The 18,362-nt window shown below is 38.4% G+C and overlaps 1 protein-coding gene across 1 annotated transcript in view; it reads left to right on the top strand.

The window, feature by feature from the left end:
• DNAH11 (dynein axonemal heavy chain 11) overlaps positions 1 to 18,362 on the top strand; it is a 4,606,558-nt gene that overhangs the window by 4,306,725 nt on the left and 281,471 nt on the right. The window contains exon 81 of the mRNA XM_044065542.1: positions 716 to 856. Coding sequence (XP_043921477.1) covers positions 716 to 856 — 141 coding nt within the window. The remainder of the gene's footprint in view (positions 1 to 715; positions 857 to 18,362) is intronic.

Raw genomic sequence — 18,362 nt, 5'->3', positions numbered from 1 at the left:
TAACCCTCTTCAGGGAGAAGCACTATTTCAAGTCTATGTAGTAATTAGTTTGCACAGTCTTCTTTCTGTGCCCCATCTTCCTGCCTCTCTCTTTCTTATTCTGGATGACACCTTTCACATTTCTCGGATAAGATCTTTTGCAACCATATAATGTCCTTTCCCTGTATCACTTCTGTGGTAATAAGAGTTACATCTTCACTAGTCTCTTGTCCTATTCTTTCCTCTCCATCCCATGCATCCTTCTGGCAGTTTTCCTCTGGACTGTTTCTAGAAGCCTGATAATGATGTCTGTATATGTTTTTAAAACTGTTCAGAGTATCTAAAGTATGACCAAGGCTCTGTAAAGCGAGAACATTGCCTCTTTGCTTCTGATGTATGCCTTCCTAAGGATACACACCAGTATTTTGTTTGATGCTTGCATTGCCTTCTTAATGTGCAAATGGTGCTCTAGTGCAGATGTCATTGACATCCCTAGTTCATTTTCTGCTCTACTGTCATCAATAAAAAAATAATTTAATGAATATTACCATTTCTCTGCTTCTATGATGCGACTGTGCCCCATGTTCATATCTGTGTATGTTTTTAGCCTGGGGGAAATGTTACTATAAGCAGTAATGTGGGTCACTGGATTTGCATTTTCAGAATAGAAAATTGTTTATGCCTCCCTAAATATGTATTATATTGAAATAATGGTAACTTCCTTTGTTTTTCTTAGCAATTATGCAGTGCACTGCACGAAAGAATGAATGGCCTTTGGACAAGATGTGTCTGACTGTGGACGTTACAAAGAAGACCAAAGATGATTTGGGGCATCCTCCTAGGGAGGGGGCTTATATTCACGGACTGTTTATGGAAGGTAAGAAAAAGAACCTAACACAGTAAGTGTTATAAAGTATTGCTAACATGAATGTAATTATCAGATTATTGTGGCTCAGGGATGTATTTATACATGTTTCTGCAGGATGTGGGGGTCATTCACAGGAAGCAGGTTCTTGAGCTGCTTGAATCCGCAAACTTTGTACAGCCACTCAAAATAACAGCACATAAGGATGAAGGTCAGCAGGGTTTAATGCTGTTTTATATGCAGTATACGCAGCACAGCGGGGGACATATTTGTGACTGCAGAGATAAAAAACTCAGGAAATTGCTCTGACTAGAAGCATGAAATGCTCAGAAAATAGTTTCTCAAATGGACCCATGACCCTTGGTAGATGAAGGCTTTTACTGATGCCCTTCATCTTAATGCTTTAATGCAATGCGAGTCATTTCTGACATTTCACTTCAGCAAAACACATCAGTGTGTGTGTGTGTGTGTGTTTGTGTGTCAGCATCTGACTGATGTGTTGCTGCTTTCCTAAAGACAGTGATCCTTCCAGACATGATAATGGAAACTTGCAGTGTCTGACTAAGAAAACCATGTATGGTTTGAGTTGAAAGAATACAAGCATGCATTTCATGCCATATCAAGAGGACCTTAAAATGAAACAAGTTTCGGAATGCCCCAGTCTGTCTAAGACATATTTGCAGAATTCAAATATAATGAAAGAAGCCTTGTTAAAATGCACCAAATGTGCTATTGCTAAGGTACTTGAAGTTGCATTATGTGTCATAGTTCTTTATACAAACTTTCCCTGCTCAACTGAAAACTGGAAGTTGCAGATTCTGTTTTGAAACTTTATATTATATAACTGTGTTGGGTGAGACAAAATGAAATTACTGCAGAGTTTAGCTTTCTAATAAAGTGAGTTATGTTTCTTTTTTTCATTTTTTTCAATATTCATAGAGAAACTTTAGACACTTACAGGCTAAGTGAACATAGCACTAGTTATTATATCCAGGACCCATAAAAGATTTACAAATATGCATCATACATTTGTTTTTGTATTTGTATGCCTTTTCTTTGCATTAAGGTGAATATCTGAGAGTGTTGTGTACTTTTATCACTTACTTTGAGAAATTAGTTGTAAATATAAGTTTGTGAGCATTTTTTTGTTTTTTATTGTTTACACCTGTTGTGATAATTTCCTTTTTTGTGAGCATTTTTTATTGTTTCCATTTGTTGTCATTTTTCCTTTTTTAAATGTAACCCATACCAGTGATGACTCTATAGTGGTGTCCTGTAGAGCAGGATAGTATGGCTATAACATATTATGCCACATCAAACCTTGCCAAGTTAAATACACAACATTTTAAAAGCACTAATGTCTTGCTGGGGGGCAGAGTACATTGTTTGATTTTCACTTGCAGGTAGGGGTAGATTAAGCATTATGTAAGGTGTGAAACTCAGACATGAGGAGGAAAGGCAGGAGATGCCTGTCATAGTATAGAAGTAAAATTTATTGAGTGAAATTTCAATGGAAAGCATTTGTTTTTTATCTCTTTTGTTAACCAGCTTAGGTCCACTGATCCAAAGACATATATACAGAGGAGTCCCAAGGAAAACAGCCCCACAGTACAAGGCAATGGTAGTTAATTAGCATAGTCAGTCATTCTGAGAAGTATGTACTCTGGTGTTTTACACTAAAATTTAATAGCAAGAACTGCAAGGACATGTAAGCAATGTACAATATTGTATTATATACATGAACACAATGCGGACTGGGTGAATTTTGCTGTGGACAGTGCTGCAATGAAAATATGCTTTTGTCAGTGCTAAATATTTAGTCACAGTAACTTGTATTATATTAAGAATGAACTGTAGTGTGCATATGTGGCTAAAATGTTGAAAACTGGATAAAATGCAAGGCTGTATGTCTGAAGCTTGTACTTAATTTTATAATAGTTGTTAGTTGCTGCTAGTTTGCTGTTTTCATCCCTCTGAACAGAAGGCATTTCTTCAGGCAGGATCTAATGCATTCCAAACTGCAATAGAGGTAAGCGATAACTGGCATGGACCGTTACAGGCTGGGGGTGGAAGATGGGAGTAACTGTATGCAACTGAGTCAGTTTTGCTGTTGCTTTGCATTGCAACCACTGCATTTGCCATTGCCATCCACCAGAGACTCCTTCTAATGATACTGGGGAGTGCTGCATTATCTAGTGTCAGACATTCCGTAATGAAACGGATAAAAGTGTTAAGTTCCATCAGTGTCCAGTGATTTTAGTCTGTTAAGTTAAAATCAAATATCCTTGGCTGCTTTTTTGTATTCCTAAGTAATGCAGAGGGTTCATAATCATTTCCTACAACCTCCCCTAAATCCCCTACTGCATACACTGTACCGTACACCCCCTTTATATTTATCCTTTGGAATTGCGAGGTATCTTCCTGGACTGGAGCTACATCTTCGCTCTGCTGCTGCAGACAAAAGTAAGTGTCCTCATCTTATTTTCATGCATTATCTTTCAATGTATGACTGTGGCCTGGACATTTTTTAACTATCTGAATATTTATTTTCTGTGTGGCATCTGTTCATCCTCAGCTAAACGTATTGTGCTTCTGGCATTGCACAGTTCTGCTTGAAAGGTAATTTTATGCAGTGATTGCTTATTATCCAGGTGTTTAATACTCATTCACAGGGGCATATATCTTGGTGTGGGTCTTTAATACAGGTATTCTAAACGTTTGGTCAATAATCATTTTGAATTGCATGAGTCACAAGCCTAGAGTTAATTTGTTAAATGTTTTTTTTTTAACATTTTAAGTTTTTTTCAGTATCTGGGGCCATTTAAGGAAGTCCACATTTGGGTTATTATAGCATCATTCCTTAGTCTCTGTCTGAAAGATGAACTCATGTTCACTGAGCACTGACTGTGAAATAATTTTTGGGCTAAAATTCTACAACTTTAGTGTTTTGGTATGATGAATGTTTTTCAGATATTTCTAAGCTATGTGGTCTAAGAAGATGCATTTAATTATACAAATGCATACTCTTACCTTGACTCTGGTATTTTCACATTAAATTTACAAACAAAATATTGGTTTATGTAGATGATATTTTAAATGCAGTATGACTCTCTCTGAAATCTAAACAGAAGTATTTTCTAGTACCTAAAAAAAGACTCTTTATCCAAGCAATTTTGAACTTCAGAGCAAATAGAATTCTAGATGTATGCCTTATTGCATATACATATCTGCACGTATGTGTTTGTGTGTGTGTATTTATATATACACACATATGTATATGTTACCATCAGTCACATAATGTTGCTATCCCACGTTCTAAATATCAAACCCAAAGCATAGTATATTCATATTAAATATATATGTACTGCTGAAGAGGATTATAATCATGGCTTTGTTTTGCACATTATCATCTAATAACCATATAACAAACTCATGTTCACACATTATCACTTAATCACCATAACAAACTCATTTTAAAACGTCTATGCACATACGGTGATACATATAGTATGCAATATTACCCTGTTTTCATCAAGTGTAAAGTCTGTGAGGCGTAAACTTGTTGAGTCCAACTCCCTAATCACTTTCTCTATTAGAAATTACTTTCAAAAGAATTTCTGTTTGTGAGCCAGCAGTGAATCACTACCTGTGAACTTTTGTCCTGGCAAGTGCTAATTTTTTTCAGTACCCAGTTGAAATCTTCAGACTCAAATTGTTGAGTCCCAATATTTCAAAAAATAAGACTGAAAATTCAGGGAAAGAGTAAATGTCACTCTTCTCCTTTAAACAGTTTTTTTTTGTCGGGGGGGGGGGGCAAGCCCCCAAACATTTACATGCCAATTCCAAGATCACCATACCTCAAAGAAAAGAGAATATTCTGAGAAACTGCAATCTTTGTAAAGTCCAGATATTTGGTCATTTGGTCTTCATATCTCGGGACTTGTCAGTGAGTGCCCTGAAATTTTAAACAGTTACCATTTTCTCACCTCCATACTTGAGAAGTGGGACAAAATCTTTGTTTTTGTTTCTTTGTCTTTGTTGTCAAATTTTCACTGTAAATATCTGTTCCATTTTGCTTAACAAGCGCTTCACCCAGTCTGATATTTACCCTCTTGTTTGGCTTTGTTAATTCCATTCTTCTCTTTTCTATCTGTATGTTGTTCCACAGATTTATATATGGACTGTTAAAAAAGATAATTTGCTTTTTAAAAAGGAAGAAGAGGCTGCACTTCTGTTGATGTCTGTTTATCGGATTTGGGTTTTTGATCATAACCAAGTGGTATATATTTGATACCTGGACATCAAGAAATTCAGCTTGAGAACAGAGTGAAGCAGAGCTTGACAGATGAATCTTGATATCATGTCAAGAACACACAACTGAGTTATGATCATCTTTGAAAGCCATAAACAATTGACTGTCACACAGACACCAATCAAAAGGTATCAAGAGCTTTAAAACCTGTTAGACAAGTCACTTTGCTACATATTTTTGTGTGTGTGATAGTGATGCTTATAACAGTTTTAGAAGCTGTTTTAGCCTCTCACCTGTGTTCTGTGGTGGTTGCGGTTGTGGCACTGGGTGCTGTTATGCTCTAATGCAAAAGCAGAGCTTAACAGTGCAGAGAGGTGTTCAAGTACTTTTCCTACATCAGAAAAGTGCTTAATAAAGTTGTATTTTTCTCATATTTAGAGCATAATCACCATGCTTTATGTGCTACATACAGAATTTTAATCAGGTCTCTGATTGTAACATGTATATTATGTGTTTGAGACATGGATGCCAAGAAGTTCACCTCAAGAGGTGAATCTTGGTTGGGGAACATATTTTTCTGGTAGTGTAATGAGTTGGCAGACTTTAAAGATTCCATACATACTACTCTATCAGAAATACTGGGTGAGCAAATTGGTATAACTAAGGAAAATATTTTTGAGCTATGATACAGAATCTAAATTCCCTAGACATAGTAAGGCCTTGCAGAATCTAATTATGGTGGCTGCCAAACCATCAATTTCTAGAAAATCGAAATCAATGTCTAAACCAACTGTACTAGAAGTAGAGAATATAGTAACAAGAGACAAACTGGAAATGGGATCTTTAGAAAAGGATAGGAGAAAATTACACAGAAAAAATGGGAATTGTGGGAATAATACATGCAGAATAACATTTTGAAGGAAGAATGAGGTTTAGAAGAAGGTAGGATTTGAATGAGCTATGTAATGTTTGACTGACAGTGACGAATACATTATAAGTGATGTATAATGATTGTGACTAAAATATATCAATATGGTTTGTTTTCATTTATATAAATTAATGACTACCTATGCCATAAGTGATAATTTAACAAATATGTTTCTTTAAAAAAAAGTAAGTGAATCTTGGCATGCATGTTAGGAACACAGTAGTACTTTACAATCAGAGATCTAATCATAATTCTTTGTAGTGCATGGAGATTTATATGCTGCATATAAAACTAATTGCACATAAGTAAAATAAAAAAAAAATGTGTTGTGCTAACTTTAAAAGCAGGTAAAGCAGCGAGTAAGTGGTTGATGTCCTTATGTATTCCCTGTCTAAGGGAAGCAATTTGGTTCAAAATACTGGCTGTAATGTAGGAGACAGCAGGCAGAAATGGAAGCTGAAATGAAGCTGTTTCATGTCTTGCTTTTGCTGTTTAGTGCTTAGTGCTGTCAGCTTTCAGTGCCAGACATGATCTTAACAGCATATAGGAATGCATAAGAATTGATCTGATGTTGTCTGTTCTGTCTGGCTTCAACCTGTGGGACTTTGGATCCCACTCAGATTCAACATGAGCATAGGGCTAAGTTAGTGTTGAAAGGACTTCTATCCCTGGGCTCTTCTGCTTTTGCCTCTGGGGTGTCTTCTCCCTAGCTCCTAAAACTGGGTGTGGGAATCCCCAACAACGAAACTCTAGACATACCAAAGAGGATCGCAAGAGGTGCTGTTCATCTTCTACTTCTGGACTTGCTCCTTTGGGCTTGGCAGATCAGAAGATCCCATGATTTTCAGGTCCCTTGGCTGCCCTGGCACCAACATCAGCCCTGACATTGCAGAGCCGATCACCATCTCAGAACCAGTTGCCTTCAGTGCCCAAATTGGGTAAAACCAGTAAAGTTTCTTCTCTGGCTCCAAGCATCCCAAGCCCCTTCTTGATCAAAGGGGTACCTTCAGGTCGGGCAGCTTCCCCTTTTCTTTTTCTCAGTGCACCCCACCTCAGCAGTCACCAGAGTCCTCTCTGTCTCTTCCTCAGTTCAGGGCCTCTCTGGCTTTGATGCGGCACACAGAATGGTCTTCCCAAAGGCCTTTTTCTTGGCTTCATCCATACTGTCATTGAGGTTGGTGAGCAGCATCAAAACCCCTGACCTGGAGCAGCTGATGAGGTCCTTTTTGTAGGTAGAGAGGCATTTAGGCCTTATCCCTTCGGGTCCAGATCTGGCACTGGGACCTTTAGCTCCATCCTTCTGGCTTCCTCCTCAGCCCCTTCGGATTGTAGGTCTTCTGGGCCAGCAGAATTTCCACCCTCCAGGTGAGATCTGACAGCTTGGCCATATTCGACTCCATCCTTTTCCTTAATAGCTTTGATCTCTGCTACCAGGACCTTGAAGCCGTGGTGTCAAAGCTGGAGTTTTTGGTCAGGGTCGATGGTCCCTGCTTCAGGATCCTTGATTCCATTCACTGCTTTGGCTTTGGCTTTGGACAGCTTGGTGCTGATTTCAACATTAGGTCTAGGTGCAGCGCCCTCGGGTTTGGAGCTGTCTCTGGTACCCTTGGGTTCTGGGACCCTTGGACACAAGAGGTCAGCCTCTACCTCAGCCTTCAGTGCTGTAGAGAGGATGTTCTCCTCTTGGGAGAAGGGTCAGATTTCTCTAACCAGCATCCCATCCCCTTTTTCATCAGTACCTGTGACCAGTCATCATTCTGCTCCTGGACAGCCTACATCAGCCAGCCTCAATTCTATCCCTGTAGTGGGACTTCCCCAGTCTTCCCCCTTCCTCCCAGGCTTTGTCAGAATGGGAGGTTTCAGGGAAGAGAAAGTGTAAGAGGAAACACCTAGATTTCTGGGAAGAGTCTCTCACGGAGGATACTGACCTCAAGGAAGGAGAGGAATCCTTTAAGTCTCCACTTGATGATGCCTGTTTCATCGATTTTTTGAAGCTACTTCACCAGCATGGAGGCTAAACTACTAAAGCACGAACTGCAAACACTGAACCAAATATATTGTACCAGCAAGAGAAAGAACCACCTAAACCGCAAATGATTCAAAAGTTTATTTCACAAACGCTAAGCGCTTTCTTCCCGAGTAAAGGGACTTCCTCAAAACAAATTGATGCAAAAATCTAACCTCTTTTATACTCCACCCCAATTACATAATTAAATAATTAAATAATTTCATGAATTAAAGTTAAAAACGTCTGATTTCACATAAAGAATAATGCACTAAATAAAGTGAAATGAAATGAAATAAAACAGTTCGAAAAGATTAAAAATACAGTGAAATATGAATGTAAAATACAATAAATAATAAAATGCGAAAAAGACAATTGTTTATAAAATATAAAATTGAATATTTAAATTATGCAATTATAAATTTATCATATATAAACCATTCAAAATGTCAGCCTAATAAATGACTCAACTTTAAAACACAGGCAATGGATACCATTTCATTAATGCTAGGGTACTGGGAAGCATTTAGACATAATTGTCATCTATTTCCATAATGTCAAGGTGTATATCCAAGATTCTTCCCTGTAAATCCTTTTGTATATGTTGGACCACCATGAACTTTAACTTATGTCTATTATTTGACTAAATATGTCTAAATAAATGACTGGTGATTCTATTATTTCTAATATCACCTAAATGTTCACCTATTCTTATTTTTAATTTCCTACTAGTCTTCCCTATATAAAATACCGGACAGTCCTGACATTTAGCCATGTATACAACATTAGTTGAACCACAATTGTAATGTCCATTAATATGTATTGTTCTCCCGTTCATCTTCAACTCTTTACCTGTCTCGAGAATTGAAGAAGAGTAAGTGCAAGTATTGCATCTAAAATTACCAATGGGCCTATTGCATATAACATTATCACATCTGAATTCTAAAATATTCTTCAGGGATCTGTCCTTCCTATAAATAATCCTGGGACTTTTACCAACTCTCTATGCAATGTTGTCATCAAATTTTAAAATTTCCCAATTATTATGAGCAATTTCGGAAATGATACTGGCCTCACTATTATAGGTTAATATAAAACACATGCTTGCATTTATTTTATTACTAATATTTACTGAAAATGACTGGCCATCATTACAATAGTCAACAATAGGCTTATACACCTCCATTTCACGCTTATTTTTAACTTCCATTGAAATGACTGCCAACATGTTATTGGGATAACCCCTTTGAGTGAACATTTGCATTAAAAAATCTACTTCTTTAAAAAAATCATCATTCTGGTTAACCATTCTGGCTGCGTGCACCAACTGACCTTTAACTACGGATTTCTTTTGATGGTGCGGGTACCAGCTGGTAAAATCCAAATAAGAATTTGAAAATGTAGACTTTCTAAAAATGTTAGTAATAAACCTCTTATTATCAAAATCAATGCGAAGATCAATGTCTAAATAAGTGATTCTCGATTTATCAAAGTCATATGTGAATTTTAAAAATTCTACAGTCTCATTTATATAGTTAAAAATTCCTTTAATCTGACCTCAGAGCCTCTCCAAATTAAAAATAAGTCGTCCAGATATCTGGTGTAGTGCACTATTTCATTAGCGTAGGGACTTTTCATTAAAAATTCTTGCTCCCAGAAGGACATGACAAGGTTTGCAAAAATGGGGCCACAAGCTGCACCCATTGTGACTCCTGCAACTGTCTGTAGTATTGGCCTTCAAAATAAATAAAATTTGTCTTTAAAAGCACATCCATTAATGTGACTAACTTATTAACCTCCTCTTGGTCGTAAATACATGTTTTATTAAACTGATGTTCCAACCATGTTAAACCAATTTCATGGAGAATGACCGAGAAAAGGTTGACTACATCTATAGTGACAAAGATAATATCTGAGGAAACTCCAATTGTTCTTAATTTCTCCAGAAATTGCCAAGAATCTTTGCTAATGTATGTGAATTTTTCTAAGCTTTTTATGCAGTTTCACATCTAAATATTTACATATAAAGCACATTTTAGATCTTTTACCATCTACTATTGGCCTGAATTTAGGATTTTTCAGGCATTTATGAATTTTTGGCATGCTGAACATGAAGGACACTATGGGATGTTCATTTAACATATAGAAGTATTCGGGCTCATTGATTTGTCCTTGAAAAAGCATATCACTAAGTAACATATCAACTTTGTGGTGAGCCACTTTTACTTCATTTAAAGAACTCTCTTCATATGTCCCATCCAATAACAAAACATTCATCCCATTAAGGTAATCACCTATATTCATAACGACAATGCCGTTGCCTTTGTTGGGTTTCATAAAACGTACGTCTTTCCTATTCATAAGCGTCCCTACTAACATTTCTTCTTTTGCATTCAAGTTTTTTGTAGAATTCAACAACAAATTACATCCTTCCTTGTCACTATAAAAATGCCTTATATCTTTTTCACACATTTTCTCAAATAATGCTACAATATTGTTTAGAGGTTGGTAAAATTCCCAGGATTATGTATAGGAAGGACAGATCCCTGAAGAATATTTTAGAATTCAGATGTGGTAATGTTATATGCAATAGGCCCATGGGTAATTTTAGATGCAATACTTGCACTTATTGTTCTTCAATTCTCAAGACAGGTAAAGAGTTGAAGATGAACGGGAGAACAATACATATTAATGGACATTACAATTGTGGTTCAACTAATGTTGTATACATGGCTAAATGTCAGAACTGTCTGGTATTTTATATAGGGAAGACTAGAAGGAAATTAAAAATAAGAATAGGTGAACATTTAGGTGATATTAGAAATAATAGAATCACCAGTCCATTATTTAGACATACTCAGTCAAATAATAGACATAAGTTCAAGTTCATGGTGGTCCAACATATACAAATGGATTTACAGGGAAGAATCTTGGATATACACCTTGACATTATGGAATTAAAATGGCGATTATATCTAAATGCTTCCCAGTATCCTGGCATTAATGAAATGGTATCCATTGCCTGTGTTTTAAAGTTGAGTCATTTATTAGGCTGACATTTTGAATGGATTATATATGACAAATTTATAATTGCATAATTTAAATGTTCAATTTTATATTTTATAAACAATCTTCTTTTTCACATTTTATTATTTATTGTATTTTACATTCATATTTCATTGTATTTTTAATCTTTTCGAACTGTTTCTTTATTTCATTTCATTTCACTTTATTTAGTGCATTATTCTTAATGTGAATCAGATGTTTTTAACTTTAATTCATGAAATTAAGACTACTAAAGCACCCTATCAGGAGGAGCCAGTATTTCTGGAGACCTGTAGAGTAGGCCCATCCATGCCTTGGGTGGTTCCCCGTCTGGATGCCCTTATAGACCTGGTATTCTGGAGAATGTGGAAGGAACCCAACATAGTGGAGCCCATCACTAGAAAGCCAGATAAGGTTCTTGCTTCCCCAAGACATGCCTCATTGGGGTAAGGGTCTGGCCTGTGATGCAGTTGTGATGGCGAAGCCACCAAGAATGAGATTTCTGAGGAGAGCTCCTTTATTCACCCCCCACCCCGAACAGGAAATCTGAGGCAGTGGATTGATTAAGGAAGCATTCCTATACCTCAGCCACTTTTTGCACTGAGAGGACTTAATTATCTGTCACACTTGACAAGGCTTCAACAGAACCTAGTGTCGGAAGTGTTAAGTATGTTCAAGATGCAGCAGTCTCTTGAAGCACAAAAGACGCTGGAGAATCAATTGTCTACCCTGGTTTCCATTGCCAATATTTCCATGAGGCTTATATCAAAAGTAGCTCATAGGGCATTTTGAGCGACGGGCTCCAGTTTTGCCATGCAGCACCATGCTTGGATGCTTTTCTGTAATTTCATGGACTGTTTCTAGGTATCCTTCATTAATTCCCTTTTTGACGGGTCCTCCTTGTTTGTGCCAAAAGTTAAAGAGACTCTGACAAGGACTGAACAAAAGGGGAAGACACTGTCCACCATTGGAGTATGCTTTGCTACTTCCCAAAAGATCTTTTCAAGGAATCAAAAGGGGGGGAGGTTAAGTATCTGTTCTTCAGAAAATCACAGTACTCTTCCCAGGATGCTATTCTAGAGGGTTCCTTCCGATGATGGGGGGGGTCATAAAGGATGCCTCCGAGGCGCAGGGGCAGTCTGCAGGATCAGAGCTTTTTCCAGAGGACCTTTTCAGTGCTCATGAAGGGTAGCCCAGTTGTTCTTCTCTGGAGGCAATCAGGGGTCATCTGGTTCTCCATCCAAAAGTTTGCAAGCTCATCACCTTAAACACCTGGGTGATGATAGTCATATCCAGAGGTTATTACATTCCCTTTTTAGAAGTTCCAAATTTTCACCCAAAATATCTTCTAGACATTCCACTCCATCAAAGATCTTACACAACTGTAGAGATTCAAAAACTGTTTATAAATTGGTCATTCAGGAGGTCCCACCAGACCAAAAAGGATCCGAGGTCTATTCTAGGTTCTTATTAGTACCAAAGAAAACAAAGTACCTTAGACCAGTTTTGGATTTAAGAAAACTAAGTCAGTTCATCAAAAAGACCAAGTTCCAGATGGTCAAGATGCAGTCCATCTTACCTCTCCTGAGGAAGGACAATTGGATGCACTTGATAGACCTCAAGGATGCTTACCATCACATCAAGATAGACAGGCATTCCAGGAGGTTTCTACACTTCCTGCTGGGGACAATCATTACCAGTTCAGGGCCTGCCATTTGGTGTCACCACAGTCCCCCAGGTTTTTGCCAAGTGCATGGCAGTGGCTGCAGCCTGGCTCCAGCTGCAGGGATTTCAGGTCTTTCTATATCTGCAAGTTTGGCTCCTCACTGCGCCCACAAGGGCATCATTGATCTTGGCCAGGAACTGCTTACTCCAACTGTGGAACAACTTAGGCATCACAGTCAATTATCCAAAATCAAGCATTCAGTCTGTACAAACTTTAGAGTTCATAAGGTGTCATTTAGACATGAACAGCCAAATCATCATGCTGCAGAACTCTAGAGTTTTCAGTCTTTGGGCTGAGGACCTGTCAGTGCTTGCATCTCTGAAGCCGCCAACACATGCAGTTATGAAGCTTCTGGGTCATATGACAGCATTGATAAGGTTAGTTCCTTTAGCCAGCTATCACATGAGGGCTCTACAATGGACTCTGGTTGTTCAGTGGTCCTTCTTTACTCATCCTATGGATTTCCCTATATGGTTGACAAAAGTGTGTCACAAGCAGCTTCACTGGTGGTTGCAGCCTCCATTGGTAACTGAAGAGAGACCATTTGTAAACCCTTCTCCATTGGCACAGTCACCATGGATGCCTCCCTCTTGGGGTGGAGGACATTTTGAAGGGAGAATGGTTCAAGGGTTCTGCTCTTCCGCAAAGGCTCACATTCACATCAGTATTCTGCAGATGATAGCAGTCCTCCTTCCATTGCAGGCTTTTCAGGACACCATTCCCAGAGGTGTGATTGTGATACAGACAGACAATATGTCTGTCATCTGGTATATCACAACAGGGGGGAACATGTTCTTATCCTCCTTTCCAGGAGGCCATGAGAGTTTGGCATTGGGCGATATATTTTCAGGGTTTCCGGTGGAAATGCACGTCCCGGGGAAGTTCAACATTCTGACTGGCAGCCTCAGCAAGAGCATTTTGTTGTCTCATGAGTGGTCCCTAAATCTGAAAGTGGCAGCTCAGATTTTTCAGCATTTGAGCACTCTGTATTGCAGTCTGTATGCCTCCCCATTCAACACCAAGTGCAGAGGCTATTACACCATTGTTTCCTACTCTGGGACAGTCAGCAATGCCCTGGTGCTTGCTTGACCCCTGGGGCTTCTTTACGCTTATTTCCCAGTGTCTTTGATGGTAAAGTTGCTATAGAAAGCAGCCCGCCACAGTGCTTTAGTGATCCTCATTGCTCCCTTTTGGCCTTGTCAGATGTGATTTTCCTCCCTTTGGCCTCTTTTGAAGTACCCCCCTGGATACTGGATCCCATTCTGGATCTTTTTTCTAATCCAGCAGGCCTGGATCCCCCAATCTTTAGTCCCTCAAGTTGACCACATGGTTCCTCCAGTTCCCTTGATGGCCAGAAATCCCAAGGTTTCACAAGTGGTTGTTCATATATTGTCATCTTCTCAGAAGCAGTCCACCAGAAAAGTGTATTCCAGTAAGTTTCAAAGGTTTGTTTGTGAGCAGGGGATCAAGGACACAACCCTTTCTCTGCCACTTTGGAATCCATTTTGGATTTTCTCACTGAGTTGTTTCATTCAGGTTCTAGTTTTTCTACCATTAAAGTGCAGTTAGCAGCCCTTTCTAACTGTCACATTGATAGAGATAATGTGCCTCTGGTTTCACTCAAGATCTCCAAGGCATTCCTCAAAAGTACATTTCTATTCAATCCCCCAGTACGGGATCCAGTTCCTCCCTGGGATCTGCCCTTTGTTCTACAGGTCCTTGCAGACCCTCCATTTGAACCTTCAGTTACATCAGACTTGAACCTCTTGACTTGGAAAACTTTGTTCTATGTGGCTGCTACTTGTGCAAGAAGGATTTCATAGTTGCAAGCTTTTGATTCCTCACCTTTTTATTTGGTGTTCCATAAAGACAGGGTTTCTCTATGTACGAATCCTTTCTTTCTACCCAAGTTAGCTTCTGAGAATAATCTTAGCAGTTCTGTTCACCTTCCTGTGTTTTTTCCCAATGTCCCCAGTGAAAGTGAATACCTCTTGCATTGTTTGGATGTACATAGACAGCTGAGATTTTATTTGGATTATACCAAAGCTATCAGAAAATCCAGTCAGTTTGTTTCATTTTCTACATCCAGGCTGGGTCTAAAGTAACTTTATCCAAGTGGTTGTCAGGTGGTATTTTATTTGCATATGCTCTAAGAGGCAAGAATGTTCTACACAAGCCTAAAGGTCATTCTACAAAGGCTATAACTACTTCTACAGCTTTAATTTCTAGAGTGTGAATAGATGACATCTGTGCAGCTGCTACTTGGCTATTTCACCAGCATTATAAGCTGGATATTCAGTTTAGATCGAAAGTCTAGATCCAGAGCTTCCTTTGGCTCCACTGTGTTGTGGGATATCCTTCCTTAGTTCCTCCCAAGCAATTTTTTTCTATGGTTGGAGACTGTTTCCCACAGGTTGACGTCAGACAGAACAGACAACATTGGATTTAAAAGTTATATGCTTATCATGACAATAGATCCGTCTTGTCTGTCTCCATCTGGCTCAGCCTCCTTGCCCTCCTGACCCCACCTTATTGTTGACTTGGCGAGTCTTCCTTCTTCGATGGCTGGACATCGGAGGTTGTTGTGTCTACTTTCTGGAGTCTTACATTCTCCTTGGTTGTCATAACCCATTTGTTAGAAGGGTGATTTTCAGAATTATATGATTATCTCTTGTTGATTTATTTTGTGGGGCGAACTGCAGGAGAAGCTGGGAGTTATAGGTAAGGGAGGTGGAGCTAAGTTGGCTAAATACTTTAGAATTAGCCATTGTCAGATCCATGTTGGATCTGAAGTTCCACATTATTATGGTGAGTACATAACTTTCTTTTAAGCACCCTTCTAAGCATTGTTAAGGTCGGGTCTTGTACTAGAGTAGCATTGAACCAGCCAGTTCTTTAAATGTTATTGAAGCACAGTCCTCGTGCTCGATGCAATACACGATTCTTCTGTACACCCACTAAAAATTATTGCTAATTTTATTCTCACACTTACAAACAAGTAATTAATTTAATGTATTTATAAGCCTGTTTTGGGGAATCCATTCTGTAGGCCACTTGGTTAAGTGATTTGAATTAAAAGAACACTTATAGTAGTGACCAGTACTAAAAACAAAGATGCTGAAGAAGTATTCAAAAGCTTTTAGTTTTCCTAATGTTTGAACATGACGTTTTTGAAGATAAAAGGATTTTTGTGGTATACGCCACCTTTTAGATTAAGTGAAGGAAGCAGTACTCTACATACTAAGCTGAGAAACCACACATTGAGGATGACTGATTACAGAAAAGGTTTTATTGTCTCTTTCTTGGGTTCCTGAAATGTGTTGGGATTTCACTGCTCTTTATTTCTTGAACATATTTTCAAGATTAAACTCTAGACCTTAATCTCTTAGTTGGTTTAAAGATTAGCTGAAAGATAGCCCCTAAATTGGATTTGGTGCAGTTACCTCTCTTGTCTACCATGTATCAGCAACGTGTACCCCAAAGGCCCATTTTTGGACCCTTCGATTTTCTGTTTGACAGTGACTTGTATGTAAATGTGGCATTAGCCACATTATTCAACATGCAAATAATGTGCTGTTTTATTCACTGCAACAAATTCCTAGTCCCCCTTCTCTGAGGAAGTCTTATTCTGCTGTATTGTCGAGCAACAGCTGTTAGGCTAATTGCAGTTTTCTGCATAATACTGCCAACACCAATGCTGTGTTCTTTGGTCACAGAAAACTTTTCACAAGCTGATCTAGTCATATTCATGACGTTTTCTGTCATTGGATGCCACATAGAGACCATAGGCCAGTTTCCTAAATTTTACAGTCAGACTGAAATTCAAGATGTCTGTACACATGAACAAGTTAATTGCCACATCTCACGAAAAAGCTTAACTGTCTGTACTAGTGCTACTGTTTTGGATTATTTATTTTTATCCCTAGGATCAAGAATATCATCCATCCATCCATAACTTCTTTTTCCCATTTTTTTTTGCACATGAGCTCAGGGTGTTGCGTCATCAGTGACAATCATCTACTGCCAAGGTTAACACACTTTTGGGTGGCTAGCCCTGTCACAGTAGTTATTCCATAGCACACACTCGCACACACGCTCACACCATATGGCCAATTTTGTGTGCCCAGTCCACCTACTGCATGTCTTTGTAATGTGGGAGGAAACCAGAGAAAACCCACACGAACACAGGGCGGACATGCAGACTCATCCCTGCTGCTGTCATTTTAAGGCTTATTGGAGAAATAAGAACTTTATTTGTTGGATCTCACTTGTTTATCCAGTAAGTAATCATATCCTTTAAATGTATGTTGCAAGCAGTGTCTAGTCATGTATGCATAATTCTTTGTTTTAGTTTTCTTCATTTTTTTAATGGTTTAAATAAATTCTAATGACATGGTCATTGCAAAAGTCTTGGTATGGGTGAATGAAAGATGCTTCATTTTAAACTTGGAATATACGCAGGAGAATGCCCTGTGCAACTGTGAGGGTAGGACTTAGTCGCTTGGGAAAATTTGGACACACTGTTTCATGCTGTCCCTTTGTTAAACATTGTCCTGTTTGGTTGTACCCAACGAGGTGTTTTGTTTCTGTGTTGCTTCTCAGGCTTAATTTTTACTTAGTGGGATGTTATTTGGGTTGAATAATAACAGAGCTCTTTGCATTTAAACCTTTAGCAGCTTTGTTGTACTGAATGTTTTCATATCTGCTATATGGTAATCACACAACAACTCATTTCTCTGAAAAGTTTCTAAAATGAAACAGAAATTATTTTTCTCTTCCTCCTACTGCTTTAAATATACCCCCCATCATTAATTCTTAATTCTTATATTGTTTGCTTTTCCTCCGTCAGGTATTTCACAACTTTGCTAAGCTACCTGGGCCTATAAAAATATATCAGCTGTGCAGTGAACTGTACCCACACTCTTATCACAGGCACCTTAACAAAGGAAAAGCAAGCAAGCCAAAAAAAAAGCACTTAATGTGCACTTCCCTCATCTCTTGCCAATTGTGCTAAGTGTCTTAGAACTTCTACTTTTCTGTTTTATAACTATGTCAAGGCGAGAGGAATTTCCATGACTGTTCTTTGTGTGACTTATCCTCTCAAAAACTTGCGTCTCCATAGGGAGATTTCTTTTAGAGTTTTCTGCTTCTAGGCTGTTGTGATAGCTGAGAAATATCCAGGATTAGTTATCCCCACACTATACCTTATTCTATTAAAGTGGTGGAGCAAAATAATCTGGTGTCCTCTCAATTGTACAGATTTTTGCAGAATGTCCAGATTTTTGGCCCATATTTTTGGCCTGTTCCCCTTTTTTCCTAGCAAATCACTGGGATGATCTCAGAATTGAAGTAACTAAATAATGCCATACATTTGAGTTTCAGACTTCAAATCCTTCAGAAAATGTATATTAAAACAAATCGTGTTACTCTAGCAACTTTCTAAGTTTATAAGAGCAATATTTAAAATATGTCCCTATTTGTACCCCCATTTTGTCAAGCTTTGTCCAGATTTTTTGCATTAACAGGTTGAGAGGTGGTTTGCCATCATACAGTTATTAGCAG

Source organism: Protopterus annectens, chromosome 3.part0 (genome assembly GCF_019279795.1).
Source record: "Protopterus annectens isolate FY-2018-M chromosome 3.part0, PAN1.0, whole genome shotgun sequence".
NCBI lineage: Eukaryota > Metazoa > Chordata > Ceratodontiformes > Protopteridae > Protopterus > Protopterus annectens.
Note: the sequence above shows the minus strand (reverse complement) of the source record. Positions and strands in the feature narration are given on the sequence as shown.